This window comes from Lagopus muta, chromosome 1, assembly GCF_023343835.1.
Source record: "Lagopus muta isolate bLagMut1 chromosome 1, bLagMut1 primary, whole genome shotgun sequence".
NCBI classification, from domain to species: Eukaryota; Metazoa; Chordata; class Aves; order Galliformes; family Phasianidae; genus Lagopus; species Lagopus muta.
In genome coordinates this window covers 136056901-136080108 of record NC_064433.1, presented here as the reverse complement: position 1 = coordinate 136080108, position 23208 = coordinate 136056901, and the positions used below count along the sequence as shown (strand labels likewise).

Genomic DNA, 23208 nt, shown 5'->3' with positions numbered 1-23208 from the left:
TTCAGGGCATTGTGGCTGTATCCTGCCATTGATCTATATCTGGGGCCTCAAGCTTTGGCCATGAAAAAGTATCAATGGCAGGATATAGCCCTTTGTTCCTTCACGTTATAATCATGAGGAAAATGAGTGGGATCTGGCTCCCAGGACTCTGAGCTGGCCTGCAGCTATTAACTTTACGAGAATGGCTTGCATCCCTTGATGAGAAATGCCTTTGGAAAAACATACCATCATCTGATAGCTTCCAAACTCTGATACTGCCAAGCAGCAACGACTTTCTCATCGTTCGTGCATACCAAACATTGTAGTGCTTTGGTGGCGGTTTGTATTTAATAACAGTGTGCTCTTGGGTCTTTCTGGCAACACTTCTTGACCTACTTTCACTTATTGTATCTTAATCTCTCATCAAACAGTCAAAGGTACGATTTCCCTGAAGCTCTTGCGTGCTGCATTAGCCCCATGCATGCATGCTTGACCGGAAAGCAGTAGAGGTCTGTTCAAAGCTTTCCAGATGCTGAGTATTCCTCAGGTCCTTACATTCCCCATATTCTTGCAGCTTCTGTGGTTATGTGCTATGAAAGGACAGTAGTGGACATGCTTCTGGTGATCCTGAGGAAAATGCTTTCTCTTTGGTGCCAGGTCCTGCCTCTTCCAGTGTCAGCACAGGGTAGGGCTAGAGACTCTTTAAATCTAATCTTGTTAAATGTCACTACAGTTAGATGATAAAGCATCACTGCAGTAAAGCAAGGCTTAATCTGCTATCCTAACCATCTCTATAGAACTACGTTTTGCCAATAGCGAGACAAAGAGAGGTTGTGTCTTTGCAATCAACATCAAAACCATACAGTTTCATTCACAACCCAGTTGATGCTTAACTTATAATGCCAACCAGGAACCCATCAAAGCTCTTAGAGAACTTGAATATTATTTTGGAGTTTAAGCCAAGTAACATGGACCAGCTCATTTGCCTAAATATTTTCCTTGTGGAAATTTATTTTCATCCACAGCACTCTATTCTGAAAAATACTCCCTCTACAATTTTTAGTCTTTGAGTGTAAAATTTATTATTGATTACTACTAATATAACAGTTTAAATAAAAAAAAAAGCCCTTTTTAAAAACTGACTCTATCCACTAATTGAAGGAATATAAGTCTTTTATTCATTCATAACACATGCAGGGTCTCATATCTCTATGTTTATGCATTTGATTACAAGATTTACTACATCCTCTGAGCCAAAGCAGTAGTTGGTTTTCTAATGAGATGCTCTTTTCCATCTATGGCATTAACAGATGTGAAGAGCAATGTGGTAATCTAGAGAAGAAGTCTTAAGCATGGTATTTTCTAGTGCTCTAATTGATTAATAGGTGAAGATTATTACTGTACCATTCTAGTGATTTCTCAGATAGTCTTAGATTCCTGACAACAAACAAATGAGCAGTCTAACCAACTCCCCATTAATCAGTGTGAATGTATTGGCCATGTCAGACTGCTCACGTACCTACTGTTAAATGCTGTGCAGTTTAAAGCTACAATAAAGGGAAAAGATCTTGGTGTATCCCTTTAAAAACAAAGTCTATTTCACTGTCAGTCACAGCACTCTTGCGGATTACATTTATCTTCACTGATGAGGTGGCAGCAGCAATGTGCTGCCTGTACCATGCAGGAGGCAAAATGGAAGATGTCTGCAGTGAGGTGTTGTGCAAGGCCCAAAATCCACTGGAAAGAGGAAGGAAAAAGGAACACCTGGAGTTCAACTGGGATCACTACTTACCATAGCTATGCTAACTCTCGCATGTTCACTACTGCTTGCCATCCATCTTTGGTTGCAATATAGTTCATGGGATTTCCTATTGCTCTTTCTTTTGATCCACCTGGAAGGAAAAACACTCTGTCTCCATGAGCTGAAGTCCCCAGTGGCACGAGCACAGAGCTCCATAACCCTCAAGGCTCAGCAAAGAGCCCACTGCATGCCCACCAGCTTGCATCCCTTCCAAGCTTTTCCCTTCTGGCTTATGAAAGGAGCCTACAAGCTGCCCAGAAACATTTTGAAATGTGAACATGAAGAGGTAACTGAGGGGTTCAGGAGAGGACACAAGCCTGATCAATAGACACCATAGCAGTGAACTTCTTCCCCTTGCCAATTTCCTCAAATAAGCAAAGGTACAGAATCACTATCTCCTGCTGATTCCAACCATCTCCATGTGGGAGCACAGCTCTGAATGTAGTTCCCATAAGAGATATTCCTGTTTCTTTTATTTTGAATAGTGGTTAAAGACAGTATTTGTTTTTATGTTTCTGTTCTGCCTGCAGCAATGCCTCCACGGCATGTCCCAGGCTGCTGCTGCTGCTGTATGATGCCGAGGCAAAACACTCCTTTGTTTTGGACTACTCATGGGTTGCGAGGCATTTCATGCCTCATCATCATAGCTGATGCTGGAATTCAAAGCTCTTCTGTTGTGCATGCTATAAACCAGGCAGTAATTTCAAAAACATTTTTATTGCTGCTAATTACCCTTTAGGGAAACTGTAAAACAGACTCTTGATGGAAATCTCTGGGCTGCCTGGAGGAAACATATGAGAGTGATTAGTCACATTTGCTAACCAGTGTCACAGTGATCGCCCCTATGCCCCTGTGCCCAGCTTGTGCCAATCTGCTTGGGATGTGTTTACAAATCGCCTCCTCTCAGCTGTTCTGAATGCTGGTAACTTCTCAGGAGGAGAAAGAGCCATAGTTCATTAAACTGCTCTTCTGTTTCCAAAATTAACACTTCATCCAATCTTCTGATTGTGGACTGCAGATGTCCCATTTCCAAACAGCTGTGCTGCAATGGCTTAGAATCATAGAATCATTAAGGCTGGAGAAGACCTCTAAGATCATCTATTCCAACCAGCAGTCCATCCCCACCATGCCCATTAACCATATCCTTTAGTGCCATATCCACAGAGTTCTTGAACACCTCCAGGGATGGTGACTTGGTGGTTTGGCCTGATGCAACAAAGGGCAGCCCACATGCAGGTCCAGAAGAAGAGGAGACCAAGCTCTACTCGAAGCCTGGTTTACAGTGATGTGGAAAACAAAGTGTTGGAGGCAAGAGGTCTGGCTAAGCTAGCCATGGCTGCCACCAAGCCCTTGACGAGTTGAGAGCTTTGGGTATATGATAGCCTTTGGTTTTCATTAGCATTCAGGGGCATGGCTGAAAATGGCATTGCAGATTGCTGAAATGGGGTGACAGGGTTGCACGTCTTTTCCAGCCACACATTGCTTCCTTTGCACTGTGGCTTGGCCTCAGAGCAAGTGCTGAAGAAATGAAGTGCTGGTCCCTGCCCCTGCCCCTGGAAACCTAGATCTGCTCCTGACTTCTGCCCAGGAGGGGCACGCAGGGCTGGTGGTACAAATAGCACCACATTTTGCAGATTTGAACATTACAGAGCCAATAAAGGGTGAAACACTCTAAGCCTAAAAATGACACACTTGTGTTGAATTGGAGTCATGCTTGACTTATTTTAAAACTATCTTGGAGCATTTCATTGTATTTTTCAAGAGTTGTAAGTGAAGATGGGCAAGACTAAAAGCTGTGGCCCAAACAATGCTGAGCTTGGAGCACATACTGCTGCAATAGTCTCCAGAAGCACAGCAGTTGTCGTTAACTCTTGGAAACTATATCTTGTACTCTTTCTTCTCAAGGTTTTCCTTCCATAGCTTCACTTCTTTTGGAACTCATCAAAGTTCAGTTCACATGAGCACTTGCTTGACCATGATGTGCTTGATTTTTATAGAAACAAGGCACAGGAGGCTGAAGATCTTGTAGATCTCTGCCAGAATTTACTGCTAGAAGTTTTTTTCAAAGCATCCCTGGGGAGCTTAAGTGAAATCAATTTTCTCTTTGAGGAAGCAAAAAAATTCAGCATGAAATCCTTCCTGGCAGGACTTGTATGCTTCAGCTGATGTGATCATGTGAAGAAACTTTGCCTGTAACCACAGAAACCAAAAATCTGAATACATTTGCTGAGCTTAAGCTATAATTCTATCAGGAAACATCCTCTTTCTGCTAGGTGTGGGTGCTTTCTGCTTCTCAGCTGCGCCACTCCTGATATTGTGAGCACTGATCTGCAAGGGAAGAGGCAAATGGCAAATGCCTGGTGTTGTCCTCCTTGATTAGGGATTGATGTCCTGGACACGCAGGTGAGGAATGACATCTCTCAGAAGGCCTACCATTGCTGCCATGTTTCTGTGTGCCCTTCCTCCTAAGCAGGAGTCTCAGAATAACCCACCCAGGTTATTTCTCTCCGTTCCAAAGCCTTACCTCTGCAGCCACGAAACGCTTCCAAGCAATGTTGGGAAGCAGCATCTGCTGCTCGTGACAAGTTTTCTTGACACTCAGAGGAAGTGCCTGGTGTGAAGTAGCTGAAGGCTGCGCCTCATTCTGTTTGCATATGGTTTTCTGGCCTCTGTAAAGTGAAACGACAGAAGTGCTAAAAGAAGTTAATTTCAATGGTTGCCAGGAGGCAGCTCCAGACAAGCCTAGTCCATGACGAGTCTCAACTCAGATTATTGATTTATTCTTCTGTGTGGTAAAAATCTTCATGTTTCAAAGGACAGAGAAGCTTGCATCAATGCCAAAATATGAGCAAATACCACAAAAATCAAACACCCACAAGACAGAGGTACTGTATGGGAGAACCACACCCTCAGGAGGTGCTCTGGTTTTGAATCCTGCCCAATGTGGGTTGCTAGCTCAGAGTGCCTGGTGGGACAACCCTCGTCTAGATAAAATGCTGGATTACCATTCAGTCTTTCAAGAAGGTTACACTTTTGCTAGAAGTTTTTTTCAAAGCCCAGTGAAAGCCCTCTGAATAGTCCCAGTGAGGTTTTTGGATCAGGCCATTCAATGTCAGAGTTTAAAGAAGTGTGGATGGGATAATTTTCAACAAGAGCTCATGAGAGGACCAAGTGCCTGTATCTCATTTTCCATAGCATTTTTATATATGCAGACACACACAGTTCGGGGATGAACCCTTCCAAGTCACTATGTTTCATTTCTGGAAAACAGTGAAGATAAGATAAACACTGAACACCACTCACAAAATCGGGTCAGACTAGGCAGATACCTTCCCCATAAGTAGTACCTTTCCCATTTGGGTCCCACTTTAACAAATCATATTTTTTATTTCCTTTATAATAGGGAATATTATTCTGATGGAGTGAGTTAGTCGTACACACATCTCGGGTTTTCCAAGTGTGTACACAAGGTCCAAGCTGGTAGAGTATTAAACAGTAAGAAATGAACTGCAATTTGAGATCAGTCCTTCCAATTCTCAGTGCTCAAAAACAAGCGAGATCATGAATTTACTGTAATAAATGGCAAGATGTTCCTGCACACAAGAGATGACAGGTTATAATTTTGAAAGCCTAGAGGTGCATGATAAAGGGAATAGAAAATATGATTGCTGTCATGCCAGCACAGGATAATAAACTCTTTATGTGTTTGGTAAGTTCAGTCCCAGAATGATGCAATAATTTAAACAATAATTCACAACAGCCAGCAAAATTGAAGTTCCCATTGACTTCAGTGAGGGCAGGATTGATCCCACAGGACACTCTGGCCTGCTTTGTCCAACAGTTTACAGTATTTAACCTTATGGTTTCCAGCAAAGAGAGCCACACAAGCCACGTCACTGTCTCTCAGTGCTCTGAGGCTGCTGTAAAGAAAACATCTTCTGAAGAAAGCACAGGGGGCAGGGGTGGAACCCATACTGCCTGATTTTAGATAGTGAGCTCCCATATGCATTTTAGGTGCCAAATTCTCCAGCAGTGTGTGAAAGTACCTTGCACACTCAAAGGTGTCTCTTCAAGTGTGTCAACACAGAGGACCTGCCTGCAACCTGCTGTAGGGAACTCGCTTTAGCAGGGCATTGGACCAGATGATCCCCAGAGGTCCCTTCCAGCTCCTGCCACTGAGTGATTCCTGTGAAGAAGCACAGGTGTACAATGTGAAGGTGAAGGCACGTGAAGGCACTAACCCCCATTAGAGATGATGGCTGAGCATTACCTGATTTTGAGCGCCCTCAGGACCTAAATAATTCCTACATTTCTAAAGATACCTAAATAATCACTTCCCATTGTGCCTGACTGATGTTCAGGCTCAAAAGCCCTAGGACAAGAAGAAAACTTGAAGAAGAAGAAAACAAGAAGAAAAAGGGAGTGACTGACCCTTCAAGGACGTTGCAAAATACAGCCTGAACTGTGGGTTGTGATCAGTCCTGCTTGTCAGTGCCAAAGGTAAAACTGCCCAGCAATTCAGTAATTTATGCCTTCAGCAGCCATGAAAACCTGCTTGAGCTTATAATAAAACTGTATCTTACAAGCTGGTGAACAGCTGTAATCTTACCAAAAGTACCAAAATAGCCAACTAGAGAGGGCATCAGTTCTCCCAAACTAAGGGCCACAGCTTAAAATCTGCCAAATGACCCAGAAGTTGCGCAGATGGAGGGAAGCAGAGTCCACTGGAGCTGCCAACCCACAGGTATGGAGGGAATTTTGCCACATATTGCATGTAGTAACTGAACAGGGGAAAGGCAAACAAAATTTTTCATAGAAGACAGCTTACTCCTGATAAAATCTACTGAAGATTAATGACCTTACTCAATACAGTTGCTGAAGATACAAATACATGCTGCAGTTGAACACGTCCTTATTTTCAGTGTTTCTTTTGTGCTTGATGTACATATGATGAATCTGTTCTGTGCTGACTCTCACTTGACCAACCATCAGGAAGTCTTGCAGGTAAAAGACCAGCACTGAACACAGTTGCAGGAGTGCGGTTTCCTGTGATGACCTGAAGGAAACCACTCAAGCCTGTCAATGAGATGTGGGCAGTGTGGAGTCCTTGCTCCTACAACCACTGAATTTTTCATCCAGAGGACAGTTCCTCTACACGGAAATGATTTACATCTTTGAACTGGTTTGCGTCCGTTTTAACTTTGGTGTTATCTCTGCTGGGAACAAGGAAATCTCATGGAAAACTTTGGGAAGCCTATCTTCTGTGCCATAGTAGAACAGTAACTTGAAAAGTGCTCTCAGCTTTGATAAGTGGTTTAAATTTCTGTTACCACCAACACTGAACCTAGAGCAGTCACCTGTCTGCAATGCAGAGAATCAATTTTCCTGCTTGATCTCTCCAAAAGGGCTGAAGTTGGGAACACAGCTCTGCTAAGGGTTGTCCAGAGGTGTCCTGGAGGCCCTCTTCAGAATACACCATACTGGAAATGTTCCTAAAGCCAGAGCTTCTCAAGACCATAGAACCAGGAGACCGAGTAAAAGAACAGATCCAGATGTGTCCAGGATGGACATTAGACAACCCCTTACAGCGGTGAGGATCCCAGCACAGGGAGGAAGTGGAGAGGTTTGCATGGAGCACTTTTTGCCATCGGACTTGAAGATTTTGTGAACTTTGTCTGTGACTGAAGTGGCTCTGGCTCAGAAACTCCTTTGCATCATTTATATTTCCTTAACTCTCACAGTATTTCAAAGAGTGAGTGAATCAATAGCTTTCAAACTAGGCAGTAATTTGAAAATATTCAAATGCAAAAATACCCAAAGAAGTGGTTGGAAACTTCAAAGCAATCAGAAGGAGAAGCCATGTACTGTGTCTCTGGGGAAGATATACTGGAATTAACATGGACAAAAGGGGTCTGGATATACACATTGATCTTGGGCATGTCAGAATGGTTGAAACATGCCAAATCCCAATTCCATTTCCAACTCAGCCGCAAGCAGATGCAGGGAAAGAGCATAGAAACAGGTGAACGCACTTCCTTCAGCATTTGGTGAACAGTTTGCTGAGGTGGAGGTCTTTCTGTTCACACATTTGTTCTTGATCATGGATTTCCCCACTCTGTTTCTGAATTCATATGAACTTCCAGTAAGGGCGGTGCTCCAAGAAGTAAGGGCCTGATGTACACACATGGTTTGTGAAGTACAATCCTTAAGTTTTGGATCTCCTACTCACTGTTAGTGCCCCCCAACTCATATAAAAATGCATGAAGAGCCAAGGAGCTTCCTAGCCTAAGGCTGAAGCTGAGGACCAAAACAAAGTGCCAAGCCAGCAGGACTGGAGGACCAGAAACTTCTGGAAATGTGGAACCAATGGAATGCACAGGCAGGATTGAGACTTGGAAGAGGAGAGCAAGGGGTGGATCACAGTACTGTGAGTGTCTGTAAGGTATGCAAAGCACATCTGGTAAAAGGATAAAAAATTAAAGCAGTGGTGGATGATAAATGAAAATACATTAAAACGAGAAGTTTGGCAGGGTGTCTGATGCAGCTGCCTGTGGTAGAGAGTGTTTTGGACTTTATACTAATGCTCTGGTGAAAGCACTGTTCACCAAAGCACAACGGATGGGTCTATAAAGTAGACTGGAGGCTCTGAAAGGGGTTTTCCTCATTTGGGAATGCAGGAGCAGCAACCCAAAAAGCCATCCTCACATCAGCAGTTTGAAAAGGGAGATTTGCTGATGTCCAAGCCCAAAGGAGAAAGGTTGAACTGTCACCCAGTGATCCCTATACAAAGTGCCCAAGAGCCTCCAAAGGCTGTCCCTACTGGGACAGCACTGTATGCTTACAGAAATGCATCCAGGAGCCTTTGATCAAATCTGTCCTTGAGCAGCACTGTGCACAAACACATCACAACACAGGGAATATGATAAGGGAAGTCTCTTTACCTGGTGACTGTCTCACACAGGCTGGGTCATGTGTACCTTTTCTGACACACAAAAGAATTCAAGGAAAATATATAAAAGCTATTTTCTTCCTTCTGTGGAAGTTGCTGCTTCATGTCATAGCTGGGACACTCTTGAAAAATGGGTGAGAGCCTCATTCTGCAGTACTGCAGCTCACGTGCCTGGCACATACTGTGAGCTGTTCTTGCCAAAGTTGGTCTCTTCCAGAGGATGATGGTTTCAGATGATGTCCAACTTTAAAGGATCCATGAAAGACAACTAAAAAAGGAAGGGATGTAATAAAAGAAGTGGAAATAAACACAGAGAACCCACACTTTAGGAGTCGGAGATATTGAAAACCTTGGCAAGCAGTGCTGGAGAACATACGACTTGTATTTCTGGATGCTTGTGCTGTGTGGCTTATCCTGATGGCTTCTTTTTTCTCTTTTTGCATGCAATATCGCACCTACCTTGCTTTGACTACAACTTGGCTGAGACTGTGCCAGCACCTGCTGGCATCCTGTGGGACAGAGAGGAGTGAGCACCCCTGAGCAGCTTGCTGACACACAGTCATGGCTTTCTGTGTATGCTTTTCGACTGTGTAATCCTTGGAGACCCTGACTTACCACAAAGTGCAGAGATATCAGAGAAATGTCACCACTGACAATGGACTTACACTTACTGCTATGTTATTCAGTTTTGTTATTCCTTGTTCTCTCAGTTCTTTCAGTAGCCATGAATACATAGATGTAGATAAAGAAAACAGGAAAGGTCCTTTCTTGATTTTATTATCTTGAGAGTTACTTTATATTAACAGCAGCTGGATCCCATTTTGCAAGCTGAAGTTTAATGTTTTATTTCCTCAAGCTGAAGCTGTCAGAATTTTGCACTTGTGACAAAGCATTACAATTAACATGTCTCTATATATCAACACCTTAAAAAAAGAAGTCAAGCTAACAAAGTCCTCCATATAAATATTAGGCCACACAAGCAATACTGATGTTCCATGGGGTTTGCTAGTGACTTAAACTTGTTGTTTTAAGTTTCGGAATGTTTTTTGAAAGAACAAAGTGCCAATAAAGCACTTTGGCCAGGCTCTCCATCCCGCTGCCTGCAGACTTGCATAGCCGGCACTCTGCTGCCCAGCAGCTCAGCACATGACATGCACTCATGGGATTCTTGGAAACCCTGTGTCCCCACCAGCAGGAAGTAAACAGCGCTGGGACGTTGTGTAAATTTTCCTGTAGCTCACTGAGCACTTCTTCGAGGTCCCACGAGGAGGGCAGGGAGGAGCTGCCTGGCTGAATAAAGCCTCCATTCAAGTTTAGCCAGTGGTAATGTCCATCCCTCTCCTCCACAGCTCTTGCCTTTTGGCACTGACTTGGCTCTGCCACCCAAAATCTCACATTGCATCAGACCCAGTGTTGGGTGTTCCAAGCTGGTTTCGCAGTATGCTGCTCTGCTTTTTTACAGGACCCTCTGAGGTGGCTTCCAGCCATCAGAGCCAATTTTTGTGTGCAAGGGGAACAATGACTGTCTGCCACCGTGGGAGAAGCTCTCTTGACAGGGGTCTCACACCAGGCAGTTGGGTGGAGGAGAGATGATGGTTGCTCCAAGAGGAGTGAGCCCCAGTGGATGGGCAGCCACAACAGGTTTTGCTCTGCAGGTTTAAGCTCCCCAATGGCCGCAGGCTTTCTTTTCTTTGCAGCAACCCCAGCTAGGTCATAAAGACACTGAACAGGGGGCATGCTCTTCCTTTCAATTCTGGGCTCCTTACTACAGGAACGACGTTGAGGCCCTGGAGCATGTACAGAGAAAGGCAATGGAGCTGTGAGGGGTCTGGAGCACAAGTCTTATGCGGAGCAGCTGAGGGAACTGGAATTGTTTAGTCTGGAGAAGAGGAGGCTCAGGGTAGACCTTATTGCTCTCTACAATGACCTAAAAGGAGGTGGTGGTGAGGTGGGAGTCAGCCTCTTCTCCCAGGTGACAGCGATAGGATGAGAGGGAATGGCTTCAAGTTGCTCCAGGGGAGATTCATGATGGACACTAGGAAAAATTTCTTCTCAGGAAGAGTGATGAGGCAGTGGCACAGGCTGCTTAGGAAGGTGGTGGAGTCACTGCCCCTGGAGGTGTTGAAGTAATGTGGAGATGTGGCACTGAAGGACATGTTTACTGGGCATGGTGGGGATGGGCATGATGGTGCCCACGTAGTGGACACGATGGTTTTAGTGGTCTTCTGCAATCTTAATGCTTCCACGACTCTTCGGTTTCTGTACAGCACTTGGCTGGTGGGCTGCACCTTGGGGCCTCGCATTGATTGTGGCCCTTTGTGCTGAAAGCATGCAGGAACAAAAATATGTCCTGGGGCCAAAGAGGCCCCACCTCAGTATGGGTCTCTGGCCTTTTATTGAGCAGCATAGAAATGGCCTGCAGGGGAACTGTAAACATGCCAGTGAATGAGAATCAGAGGTTTCCAGTCCAAATCAAGTTTCTGAGACATAAGACTCTCTTTTACCAGGTTTTATGAAGTTTTTTTAGGTTGTGTTGAAAGGAAAAGAGTTCAGGAGGCACCAAATGGAGGAAAAAAGACAGTAAACAGGTGTCCAGTAACAGTATATTGAGAGGTCCTGAGTGATTTCTCTACAGCCTGTTCTAACAAAATTTTGAAAAGGAGAAATAGGAGGACAAAGCAGTTTTCTCACTGGCCATGAGGCAGCACCACTGAGCTATACACAGCACAGTCCAATGCTAATTTGCTTCAGTTCCTCAAGTAGCACTTCTGAAGGCACAAGTCATCTGTCATTTCACGTTGACTAGAATAAGAGATTAGGTTAACCACCATGCTAAGTAAGTCGTGCTTCATGAGTTGGGTCATGTCTGAGTTTCTTGGTCTTTTTTTTTCCTTTCAGGCTTCCCGGTTCCTGATACGAAACACAGTCTTTCAGTGCTGATGCTCATATTGTTCCTTTCATCTGAGTGGCGATGCATTGGCTCATGCTGCCCAGAGAGCTGATGGAGTCACTGTCTCTGGAGGTGTTCAAGAACTGTGGGGATGTGGCACTGAAGGATGTGGTTAATGGGCATGGTGGGGATGGACTGGTGGTTGGTGTAGGTGATCTTAAAGATCTTTTCCAAACTTAATGATTCTATGAATTAGAATCATTAGATCAATCAGATTACAGTGCCTCTAGGCCCTGGCAAGTGCTGGTGAGCACTGATCCTACCTGGGCTGAGCAGGGCTCAAGTACACACAACACCCTGAGCACAGAGGGTAGACATGGAAAGATGGTGATGCTCACAGAACCATCGTAGGGGATGAAAGGCACCTCCAGAGATCGTCTAGTCCAACCCCCTGCTAGAACAAAGGGAGTGGAAAGCAGGGTTCTAAACAAATTTACAAGTTTGAATTGAAACAGAACAGGAGATTCTAGCTCCAGGCTGTAGCCAAAAGAGTTAATGTGTTTTTTGGTTAGGTGCATGAAGAAATAGTCAGAAACAGGGAAGAACTGGCAAATCTATCCCTGGACAGCTGGATTTGAATGCATTAGCTGTCTTTTGAAGATGCTGAATAATCTGAGAAGAGTGCAATCTGCTGCCAGACAGAGGCTTTGTCTGGAAAACATCAGATTAAGGCCTACAGCACATCCATGTTTCTCCATGGCAGCCTCTAGCATTGTTTTTGTACTCTGTTGCCAAGCACATCAGTTGGTCAGATAGAGTGAAGAAATCCAGCTTGTAGAGACGCCTGGCTGCCCCCCTGCAAGCCCAGTGCTGTAAATGACATATTTGCTCCGGTAACAATGATCACAGAATAGCCCCAGGTCTCTCAGCCTTTCCTTGTATGGGAGATGCTCCAGGCCTCCAATCATCTTCATGGCCCTGTGCTGGACTCTCCCTCCAGCAGTTCCCTGTCTTTTTTGTACTGAGGAGCCCAAAACTAGATACAACGTTCTGGATGTGGTCTCATCAGGGCTGTGTAGGGTGGGAGGATCAACTCCCTCAGTCTGATGGCCACATTCTTTCTAATCTGCCCCAGGATACCACTGGCTTTCTTGGGCACCAGAGCACACTGTTGCCCACCAGGTCCTATAAGACAGAGCAGGAGCAGGAACCCACATAGCAGATTGGAGCAAGGTAGGTTATAACACAAGTGTGAAGAAGCCACAGCCAAGGTTGGGTGATCCAGAGCCGGAAGCCAGCCAGTGTGCAAGAGGCTCAGCCCCTGGCATGGGCCCCAGCGCCATCAGCAGAGCCCTGCCTGGCATGAGTGTTCCCAGGGTGACACAGGACACTGTGCTTCAGTAGTGGCATGGCAGAAGAGGGGCTGGCTGAGAAGCACTGCAACCTCAAGGCCCAGGGCTGGCTCCAAACTCGGGCAAATATTTCTCAGGAAGGGATATCTGCAGCTCAACCATCACGTGCCTTTCAGGGAAAAGCAGGCAGCACAAACAGAAAAAAATCTGATCTGCACTGAGCTGGGGTAGTTGGGGGTGAAGCCACACAACAGAAGAGATTTATGCTGCCTCTTCCAGGCCGTGCCCTTGAGAGATGCTCTGCAGCCACACGGTGCAGCACCAACAGCATACTACTCTCCTTTTGCTAATGCTCAGAAAAACATCCTTTTTTATTAAAGAATTCTACTACCCTTGACATGTTTCTTCTTTAAATCTTTTCCCAGCCCTGTTTTCAGAAGATAAGTCCCATGGGTCAGCTCTATCACAGGTGTGATGGTTGCTGTGCTCCCAATGCTTTAAGGCTGTGTGGCCTTCAGTTTTCCTCCCGGCTGCCCTGGAAATAAATGTATGGCCGACAACCCCAGGCCATGAGCTGCAGCAAGGGAATCTCTTGTCCCTCTTCACTAAGAAAGGGAAGGATTTAGCCCTCTGCCAAGAAGAAACATCCTTTTACATTGCAGGTATCAGTTAAAAACACCTTGGACACATGAATCTGTCTGCTCAGGAGCTGTTAGGGGGATGCCTTGTCCTGGCCTGCTTCATGGTACACCAGGTGCTGTTGGAGCAGCTCCAGCTTCGTGCCCAACCCAGCACGCAGCAGCGCAAGAATTAAGAGCCAGCATGAGGGAGCAGAGCAGAAAGGGGAAGGCAGTGAGTGCTCACACCCCGTTCAGGTTCACGCTGTTGTCCCACGTGAGCTGGAATGCGCAGACCCAGCGTGAACGTATGCTGACAGAAGAGCACTCACGGCATTCTTCAGGTTGGATTCGTAGCAAAAGAGTGCAGCGTTGAGCAATGCTGTGGGACGGCTCCTGCGTGAGAGCACTCCCACCTAGCGGTCTGAGCCTTCCCTGTGACACCACGGGCAGCAGGGAAAGAGCGATGTGAGAACAGGGGCTTGCAAGGGGGTCACGGCTGCAAAGTGAGTGAGAAAAGAATAACAGTGCCCATCGCGGCAGCGGGGCTTCTCTCCTATCACCCTTAGGTGGATTTTGCCTCACCGGCTTTAGATGTCTTTACCATCAACTCAAACCAATCACACTAGGTTCCTCACTGCAGTGGAAGGGAATTGAAAACTTTTAGTTTGATGAATTTCATCCTCAGGATGTCGCCTAAAATTGCGAGTCACCCTTCAGAGGGGGCTGGCTGCTTCCTATCCAAGGAGGGTGAGATACAACCCAAAATGGTTGTGGAGTTGACTGGGAACACAGACTTTGTTTCCTGCGGGGTCTTCATCTATCCCCATGCAGACTTCCACGCCTTCCTCCTTTTAATGCAATGCCTGACACATGGCTTCTGGACAGGATGAGAAGAGAACCTTGCTGAAGAAAGCAAAACATGAGGCATTTCAAAAAGTGGCCTTTTTTTGCAGCTTCTGTGTTAAAGTGAATAGCTCCCATTCTCATTGTTCAGTCAGGAGGGTTGGTCTCTAGGCTCACAATGAGTCTCCAAGAATCCTGTTTTATCTTGTGTTATTTTAGGAACCCGAAACAATTCTTTGCTCTATAATGGCTTCTTCCAGTCTTTTCTTACACAGCCCAGATTCAGAATCTTGCACATGTGGGAATACTGTGCTTCTATCTTAAAACCCTGTTTTTCCCTCAATGCACACTTGAGCTTTGAAATAACTCATTTACTGTTTAATGACATTACCTCAGAGTCCGAAGCAAACCTTTGCCAGACAGCTTGCTAATCTCTTTCTCCAGCAGAAATGAATACAAGGTGGTGGCTCTTGGAAAGACGCTGTCCTTTATCTCCAAGCGTTGCACGGCACCCCAGCCTCTGGTGGCACATAGCTTTACATCTCCCACTGCAGTCTTCTTACACAGCCCATTATACTAAGCATGCTTACAGTATTAGAAGTTGAAATGACCTCGAAACAGTGTGAAGTACTGCAGAGAAGGGATGGAGCTAAGAATCACATCTTAAAAGGGGTCTCTGATAGCCTCATCATACAGCCAGTCCTCTCGGTCACAAATCAGTGTCTCGTACACACAGAATTTCCCACTGGTTTTTCATTTATTAGGCAGCAGTCACTGGTGCTGACTTCTGAGAGCCTCACTGAGGGTCAGAGAGGCCCTGGCTGCCCTTTTCCTTAATTGCATGCCACATCCATGGCATCTTCTTATTTCCTACAAATCCTGCGTCAGTTTACTACCACTTTAAACCTTGTTTATACAGAAAGGTATACAATTCCTCAGCAGAAACACACACGTGCATATTGTGTTCATCTTCAAGATGATAACTGGTGGTGTGTCGTCCACAATCATTTTGCTTTTCTTTCCCAGCTGCCTACCTTTTAAACCACTCCTGTCATTCAGCTAGAGTGCATCTGCAGAAGCACTTCTCCAGACATTTCTCATCAAATGCACATCTCTGTTGCAGTGACAGCTGGAGATATCCTATACAGCAGCAGGAGTTACCTTGAACAGGAGCTACATTAACACACGCTCCTGAATGAGTCAGTTCACACAGCTTTCTCTCCCAGCAGTGCTGCCGACAAGCCTTCCTGCAAATATCCCCAACAGAACAATGAGTGCAGCTTGTCCCAGAACATCTCAGAGCCAAAGCTTCATTCACGAGTCTCCAGCGAGGACTAATAAACTCTATAAACCCTCCATAGATACTGAAGAAAACGACCACAGAACAAGATGACTTGCAAAAACCAAGGTGTGCCCATGTTTTGTTACAGAACAAGTCCTGTTCAGACAGGTGGTGGGCTAATCTAAATGCAGGGTGCTGCACTCCCACTCTTCCCTCCTGTCCTTTCAGGGTCCCTGACAGCAACATCAACTACGTAGTAACACAAAGAATCAAGCTGATCTATAGTTGAGCAGTAGCTGCTTTCTTTGCTGCATTAGATTATGGCTGGCTCAGGTGCTCAGTTCGGCTCAATACAGAATCCCACAGGGGCTGTGCTGACCCGAGGAAAGGAGTGGATATAGAAAAAAGAGTGAGTCTGAGACACAGCAGCCCCAGCACAGACTGGTTCTGGTTGGCACTCACAAGGATCTCCATTCACAGGCCAACTTGATCAGCTGATGCTCTGCCAACAGTCACCCCTGGTGACCACGGTGAATCTAAACAGACTCAGTTTTCAGAAATAAAACATTTCTTTTAATTGGCAAGTAGAACACACATAACAGGTCATTAGTATTTTATAAACAATATTAAGTTACAAATACATGTTAAAAATTGCAGTTCATGGCAGCTAAAAGCTTGGAGTCCAAAATGCATCTCTGCAACGCGTCATTATTTCCCTTTCCCCAGTCTGCTGGGTGAAGATGAATGAATAAAAGATCATCTACTGTCTACTAGGAGGTGGTCTACTACATAGTCAAACAAGAAGAAAACCTCATTCCTAAGAGCATCACTAAGAAACAGAGGCATTCAAAGTAATTCAGCCATCTTAACTCATATGGGATGCAAGGAGGACACAGTTGAGAGTTACTCTGTAACACTTTAAGCAAAGATACAGACACCTTCACATTAAACTGATAGTTCAATGTTTTCTGTTCCAATTCAGCTGAACACCAAAACTAGCTTCTACCCCACAGAAGCATAAAGTCCATCATGCAGGCTTCTGTGCCATCAAAGCTAGATGTTCTGTAAATCAGACCCTTATACAGAGGAAAGTTACCGAGTACAACTAAATAGCATACATAAATATATATCTAATATTTAGCAGATCTTTATTCCCCTCCTTAATGACTTTTGTTGGTATTAGTGAGATACGCAGCTCATTCCATTTTTTACTACACTCAGAACATTAACAAGTTACCATATATGTGTTAATATACTAAACACCCTTTAGCAGGTCTCTTTAAAAAAAAAAAAGTATTTAAAAACGGTTTTGGAAAAGTAGAAATCTATTTTCCAGAAAAGCAAGCAGTATAAGGACAGCGCAGACTCCAGTGCTTAAACATCCTCTCACATAAAAGTCATCTCGACGGCTTTTGTGCCTGGGACTCAGCGTGTCTCATCTGCCAGACGTGTTCTATTCATCCTCCTTGCTGCGGTGCTACAAGGTCATGAAAACCAGCTTACTTTGCCTTTCAGCTGGCAGACTTTCAAACATTATAATCACCAGTCTGTATAAAAAGGGACACGTAGCTTTGACCTCAGTTCATTTCTTTCTTACTCACATCTGTGAGAGTCAGTTTCGTTACACCACTGAGATTTCATCTTCAAAACCAAAGTCTGCTGAATGTGTCCGGAGAAATGACTTTGTATCTCAAAAATATCAAAAGTACCATTCAGATCTGAATTTCTATTAAAAACTGTGCACGTTTAGCAAAAAATTATGCTGCTGTAAAAACAAAAGGCCTGCACCTCGGCCTACTCATAATACACGCTACAACAAAAGAGATTATTACTCTAAGAGCTTTTTTCTCTGCTGCTTAACTAAATGCAGGCATTAAAAGCAAAGTGTTACTAAGCCTTTCCTAAGAGAGCACGCAGGGGTGTGGCATAATATACATTAATCAGGAACAAAAACAGTTACAAACAACAACTCTAGAAAATGCTGCACGTTGGCAGCACGCCTGGTTTCTGAAACGTAAGGAACTGCATGGGAGTCGTCAAGATGAAGTCCACACACCTTGATCATTGAACTGATCACTAGATTCCAAGAAACCAAAGCAAATTTAAAAATACACAAGACAACAACTGCCTAGAAGGCAGAGTTTTATCATCTGTCAATAACCAGATGAATAAAGTGCATAGCAACTATTAGAACAGTTTCTTGAAAAGACGATACGTTTAGCAAGTCTCAGAGTTTGTAAGCTTGACACTTATCCATACATTTTGCTACATGTGTGGCTTCCCTTTACTTTGCTGTTTAGCGTCACCGATCGACTCTTCAGCACTGTCTGTGACATCCTTCACACTTCATATGGAATGTGCTGAGATCTCTGACTGCTGCCTAATGTACGTCTGGAAGCTCTTGTCACCAATAGGATGTTCTCTAGAATTAAAAAAAGAAGTATTACATGTAGAATTTTCTGCCAGGACATCGCAACGTCAGAACAGAAAGTGAACATACACAGTGTTTTGCCTAAGTTTGACTTTCAAAATTAAAATTGTAATTACATATTGCATCTTCCTTAGAAGTGGAGGAACTGATGGACTGCTGAATTGATCCTGGTGTTTACTGTCTTTATTGCTCACTTCATGTGCACAGGCTAAAAATTAATCAGGCATATTTTATTTTTATGAATTATTTTCATGAATTAAAACCAAACATTTAGAAATTCCTAGTGCTATAAATATTTGACATGTTGTGATAGCAATATGAATGTGATAAAGGCCAGAACACAAGGAAGGGAAATACCATTTCCAGAAATGTTGGCCTGTTGGGACAACTCATACTTACTGGCTTCCATATTTTGTCTTCTTAAACTTATCCCTCTTATACTGAGCATGCTCTTGCTCTAAAGTTCCAACACCTTCAATAATCAGCTTTAGTGTTTTATACGTCTCTTTAGGGTCATCAATGATGAATGTAGAATATTCCTCCTCCTCAGGTCCATCGTACACAGATTTGCTGCCACAGGCCTCTACAGAAAAAAATAAAAGTACACAAATAGGTATCAGATAGGTAGGAGAAAAGAAAAAGTGGGACAAGCAGACTAAAAGTACTCGGTTTAGGATTCATACAGGCCAGCAGTTGTCCTTGCTTTTTAGCATTATAACTACCACAGAACTGTGGCCAACATCAACAGCAGAAGGAGCAGTTCCCTGCCCTTTGCTGGGCTGTTTGAAGGCACAGCAGCTGGCTTATGCCCACTCCCTCCTCTTAGTCTTATAAAGAAAGGGCAGCAAGCTTGGCAGCTGCTCCTGGCTTTGCACAACTCTGTCCCATGCTGTACAGGCAATGCTTCCACCTACATTATCACTAGCACTACTACACAGACATTTTGGGAACTCTGACAGAACTTGGGAACTATCTGCTTGCTGCAGGATTGGGCTTTGTGAAATCAAATGTTTATTTGTCAGAAGGACGGGTTACTGTCATACACAGCATTAAGTACAGAGCTTCACAACAGACTGAATTCTAAACACAGGTTGCACTAGTCATGGAAGATGTTTTACAACATTGCTCTGCAAAAGATACATACAACAAGCACAAGCAGAGTGTGTCATGACTGCTGCCTTTTGAAGGAAATACACTAAGCATAAGTCATATGTAATATCACATTCTATCCTATGCAGGAAGCCTTCCTGGCTACATCAAGACACCGCTTACACGGACATGTGCATCACATCTATCATGTGATCTACTTCATCATCAAAGGGGAGCACATCAGAAAGGAGAGAGCGTTTCACTCTTTTTCCTCAGCTTTCCAGCTCTACTGCTCTTTCAGTCTCAGCTGTCCAGTTACCTTCCCCTTGCTGTGCTGCCTGTGCCAAACCTGCGTCCTTTTCCCTGACACTGAAACTCAATGCTGGCGCTGGCAGCGGGGATTCGGAACAGGGGAAGGCTGGGCATTGGTTCAGACAGCTCGGAAGTGGTGGAGGATCTTAAGTTCGCAATTGCATGGCATCCAGGACTGGATTAAAGTGCTTTCCAATCTGTGTGTTTGACACCACCAGCTTATCTCATATTATAAAATCAAGTGCTATTATAAGATCAGTGCCACAGTGAAGGCTTCCCTGCCACTCCCTGTGCTAAACTGGGATTTTAAGTCTGGCACCGTGTATACCGGATACTTTCCTTGGCATGTCTACCAGTACTTCCTCTGCTGTTTCTTCTTTCTTTTGTCCTTCATGTCACATCTTTGTTCCCCACAGCTCTTAAGGGCTTCTCAGCCCAAACACCACTTCTCATCGTTCCACAGACACCCAACGCTGAGCTTTTGTTGACGATTCTGAAAGAGTCTGCCTAGGAAATCCGTTTGGATCCAGCATGTTCTGGGGATCTCAACCAGGGAATGTGCACATGGCTCATTCTGGTAATACATATATATCTGGTAATACAAAACCATGTTGCACTGAAACCTCAACTTTGCTGGTGCTTCTTTTCAGGATCAGGAAACTTCTGGCTTAGGCCACACAGTGATTTGTCAATTCAGAACATCCAGACTATGCTCTGTGACTACGGTATTTCAGGATCATTAAGACCATATTTCAAATAACTTTTTATTATATAAAAAACTCTGCACAGACTATGAGACTGCACATTGCACCAAAAATAATTCATACAACTGCGTCTAGATAGCAGAAGGGGAAACAAATAATGGCTGAAGAGGATTTGATCTGCTAGGCTGGTGTAACTAACACACACATTTTTCAAAGATATTTTTGCCTTGCTAAGTGTGTCAGAGTTGCAAAGATGTTTCAGCCTCACCTTGCATTTTCTCCAATTTTGGCATATATAAGTTGAAAAGAGAGTAGATGCGCTCAGTTTCTCTATCTCCATCTATATCCAGTTGTATATTAGCTGGTAGGCCTCTGCAAGACATCAGGAAGAGAAGTAGGAGTTAGATGTTAAACAGTGTGTTACGGTGTGAAGAACTCAACAAGGATGGAAGCAGTATTCCTGAAAGATGACAAACTGTATGTAACAGAGCACAAAACCTCCAGATTTTCCCAAGAGAAAAGGAAGACAGATTCAAACTTCTCTATGCCTGGATTTATCCAGCATGTTTTCACTGTGACTTGAAAGAGTAGACTCAGAATCCAGACATTTTGATGAATCCATCTGTTATAACCAGATGGAGGAGCCAAAGCACTGTATTTTCCCAGCTATCCAGGTTTTATATTCTGAGAAAAACTACCACTACAGACTTGCTGCTTTCCTCAGTTTAGATGAAAATAAGTTTCCTAGAAACAAGACAGTATCTCTGCATTAACAGAGACCATGAGTAACCTGCTCAGAAAAGACTGGTTTAGAATTAAACCCAGAAGGAGATGCTTATCTGTTTCAGAAATTTACAAACAGAACACTGAATGGATTTCTGGCTTATTTTCTAATTGCAGATGATCAGAATCAAAATATTTTATCTCACAGTCAACTCCTATCAAGGTTCTGAACTCTAAAAATGTCAGCTGTTTGATTAGAATATGCAGATACTGACAGCATCAGAAGTGTCAGCAAAGATGACCTCTTAAAACACCGCAATGCCTGCATATCAGACTCATCTTGGTACCTGCATTCCTGCCACACTGCAGCAATCCACCTTTTCCTGGCAATATACAGATCTGCGTGTTACCAATCCTTACCCTGTGCAAGGTGTGCAGCCAGGAGTATTATCTGCAGTAGCTTTACAGCAAAGCCAGTGGCCATTAAGATAGGCAGAGGGATGGTAGACTGTGAGGCGCTTCTTGTTGCACTGGCTAACTTTGGTGAGTATATCAATCCAGTCCTTGGCCTCCACACAGTTGTTTGCTTGAATATACAAGACTCTTCTTTCAGGCTGGATCACCTGGAACATCTGCAAACACAGAAGTAAACCACAGAATAAACTACCAGAATGACTCGCTGAGTTTAGAAGACTTAGACTGATCAATTTATTACAGTAAAAACCAGGCATACTAAAAGAATGTACAAATAAATATATTTCAACGCAAAATGAAGAAACAAATGTGCCCTTGAAACAAGACTTTCCATCTGGTACAAGGAACAAGATACCGTTCCTGAAGGAGGTGATTTACAAGCAGCTAGTATCAACTTGCTTGTTGGGCCTCAGCAAGATTTGTTGTCAGCCTCAGGGATGCAATTTTAGTAATGCTGCAGCTCCAAGTGTTTTGGATGGCTGGAAGAAGGAACCAACACAGAGCTGAACAGAAACGTTAAGAGAAATAATGAGAGTCTAGATCCAGCCTTTGGGGCAGCTTTGCTCTAACTGCCATATCTCTAGTCTTTTTAACGCTTACTTCAACATGATTTTTTGCTGTTACTAACTTCCACAGTTCTGCACTGTAGCTGCAGTTTTTCTGTTTCTCTTTAATTGCCTGGTTCAAATAACCACACATTAATTCTGCATTACAGTTTGGGCACTTAGTATCTAAATGAGAGCTCCCTTGCCTGTCCAAAATAGCTTCTGCTCCAAGATGGCAAAATTGCCTCTATTTTCTTCCCCTTGAAGACACAGGTTTCAAGACTTATTGCTTGATTACACTGATCCAACCTCACACACTGATCATTTCCTCTATCTTCTGCAAAAACTTCACTTTAATGGGTTTTCCTCTATCAGGTATTCCTGAACTATCCTTTTCCTACTCTACTTTTCCATTCAATTATTCAAATGGCTAGACACTGCACTGTCCAGATCATGTTGAATATTATTTTCCAAACAGCTGATTTCTCTTTGGTCCTTCTGAAGAAACAAAGATGCAACACAAAAATATATATATATTTATGTGTACATACACAAATATATGTCTCTCTCTCTCTATGTATATATAGACATATATTTGTGGTGGTCCTGTGTGGAGCCAGGAGGTGGAGTCAATGATCCTTGTGGGTCTCTTTCCTACTCAGGATATTCTGTTTTTCTAAGAAAACAGAAATTCATCTTTGTGTGTTACAAAGATTCAAAATATTGGTATGAATTCTGCACCTGGCAGGTCGTAGAATAAAAGAATGGCTTAGGTTGGAGGAGACTTTAAAGATCATCTAGTTGCAACACTCTGCCAAGGGCAAGGTTGCCAACTGCTAGATCAGTTTGCTCAGAATTCCATCCAACCTGGCCCTGAATGCTTTCAAGGATACGGCATTCACAACTTATCTGGGCAACCTCTTCCAGATCCAAGTAAAATAGTTCCTCCTAAAATCTAATTGAAACCTCTTTCAGTGGCCCTTGTGCTCCTCCTCTGGACCCTCTCCAACAGTTCCATGTTTCCTGTACTGGGGGTACCAGTCTTGGATGAAGTACTTCACCTGGGGCTTCACAAGGGCAGTGTAGAGGAAGACAATCACCTCCCTCTCCCTGCTGGCCATCCCCCTCTTCATGCAGCCCAGGATACTGTTGGCCTTCTGGGCTGCACGAGCACACTGCTGGCTCATGCCCAGCTTTCCATCCACCAGGATCCC

The 23208-nt window shown here is 44.0% G+C and overlaps 1 protein-coding gene across 3 annotated transcripts in view; it reads right to left on the bottom strand.

Annotated features, from left to right (window-relative positions):
- Positions 1-16276: 16276 nt before the first annotated feature.
- RASA3 (RAS p21 protein activator 3) overlaps positions 16277-23208 on the bottom strand; it is a 172533-nt gene continuing 165601 nt past the window's right edge. For all 3 annotated transcript variants that reach the window (XM_048962474.1, XM_048962466.1, XM_048962483.1), the window contains exons 21-24: positions 21396-21607; positions 20521-20624; positions 18547-18730; positions 16277-18138 (exon numbers count right to left, since the gene is read on the bottom strand). In XM_048962474.1, the coding sequence (XP_048818431.1) occupies positions 18063-18138; positions 18547-18730; positions 20521-20624; positions 21396-21607 (576 nt within the window). In that variant the 3' untranslated portion in view covers positions 16277-18062. The remainder of the gene's footprint in view (positions 18139-18546; positions 18731-20520; positions 20625-21395; positions 21608-23208) is intronic.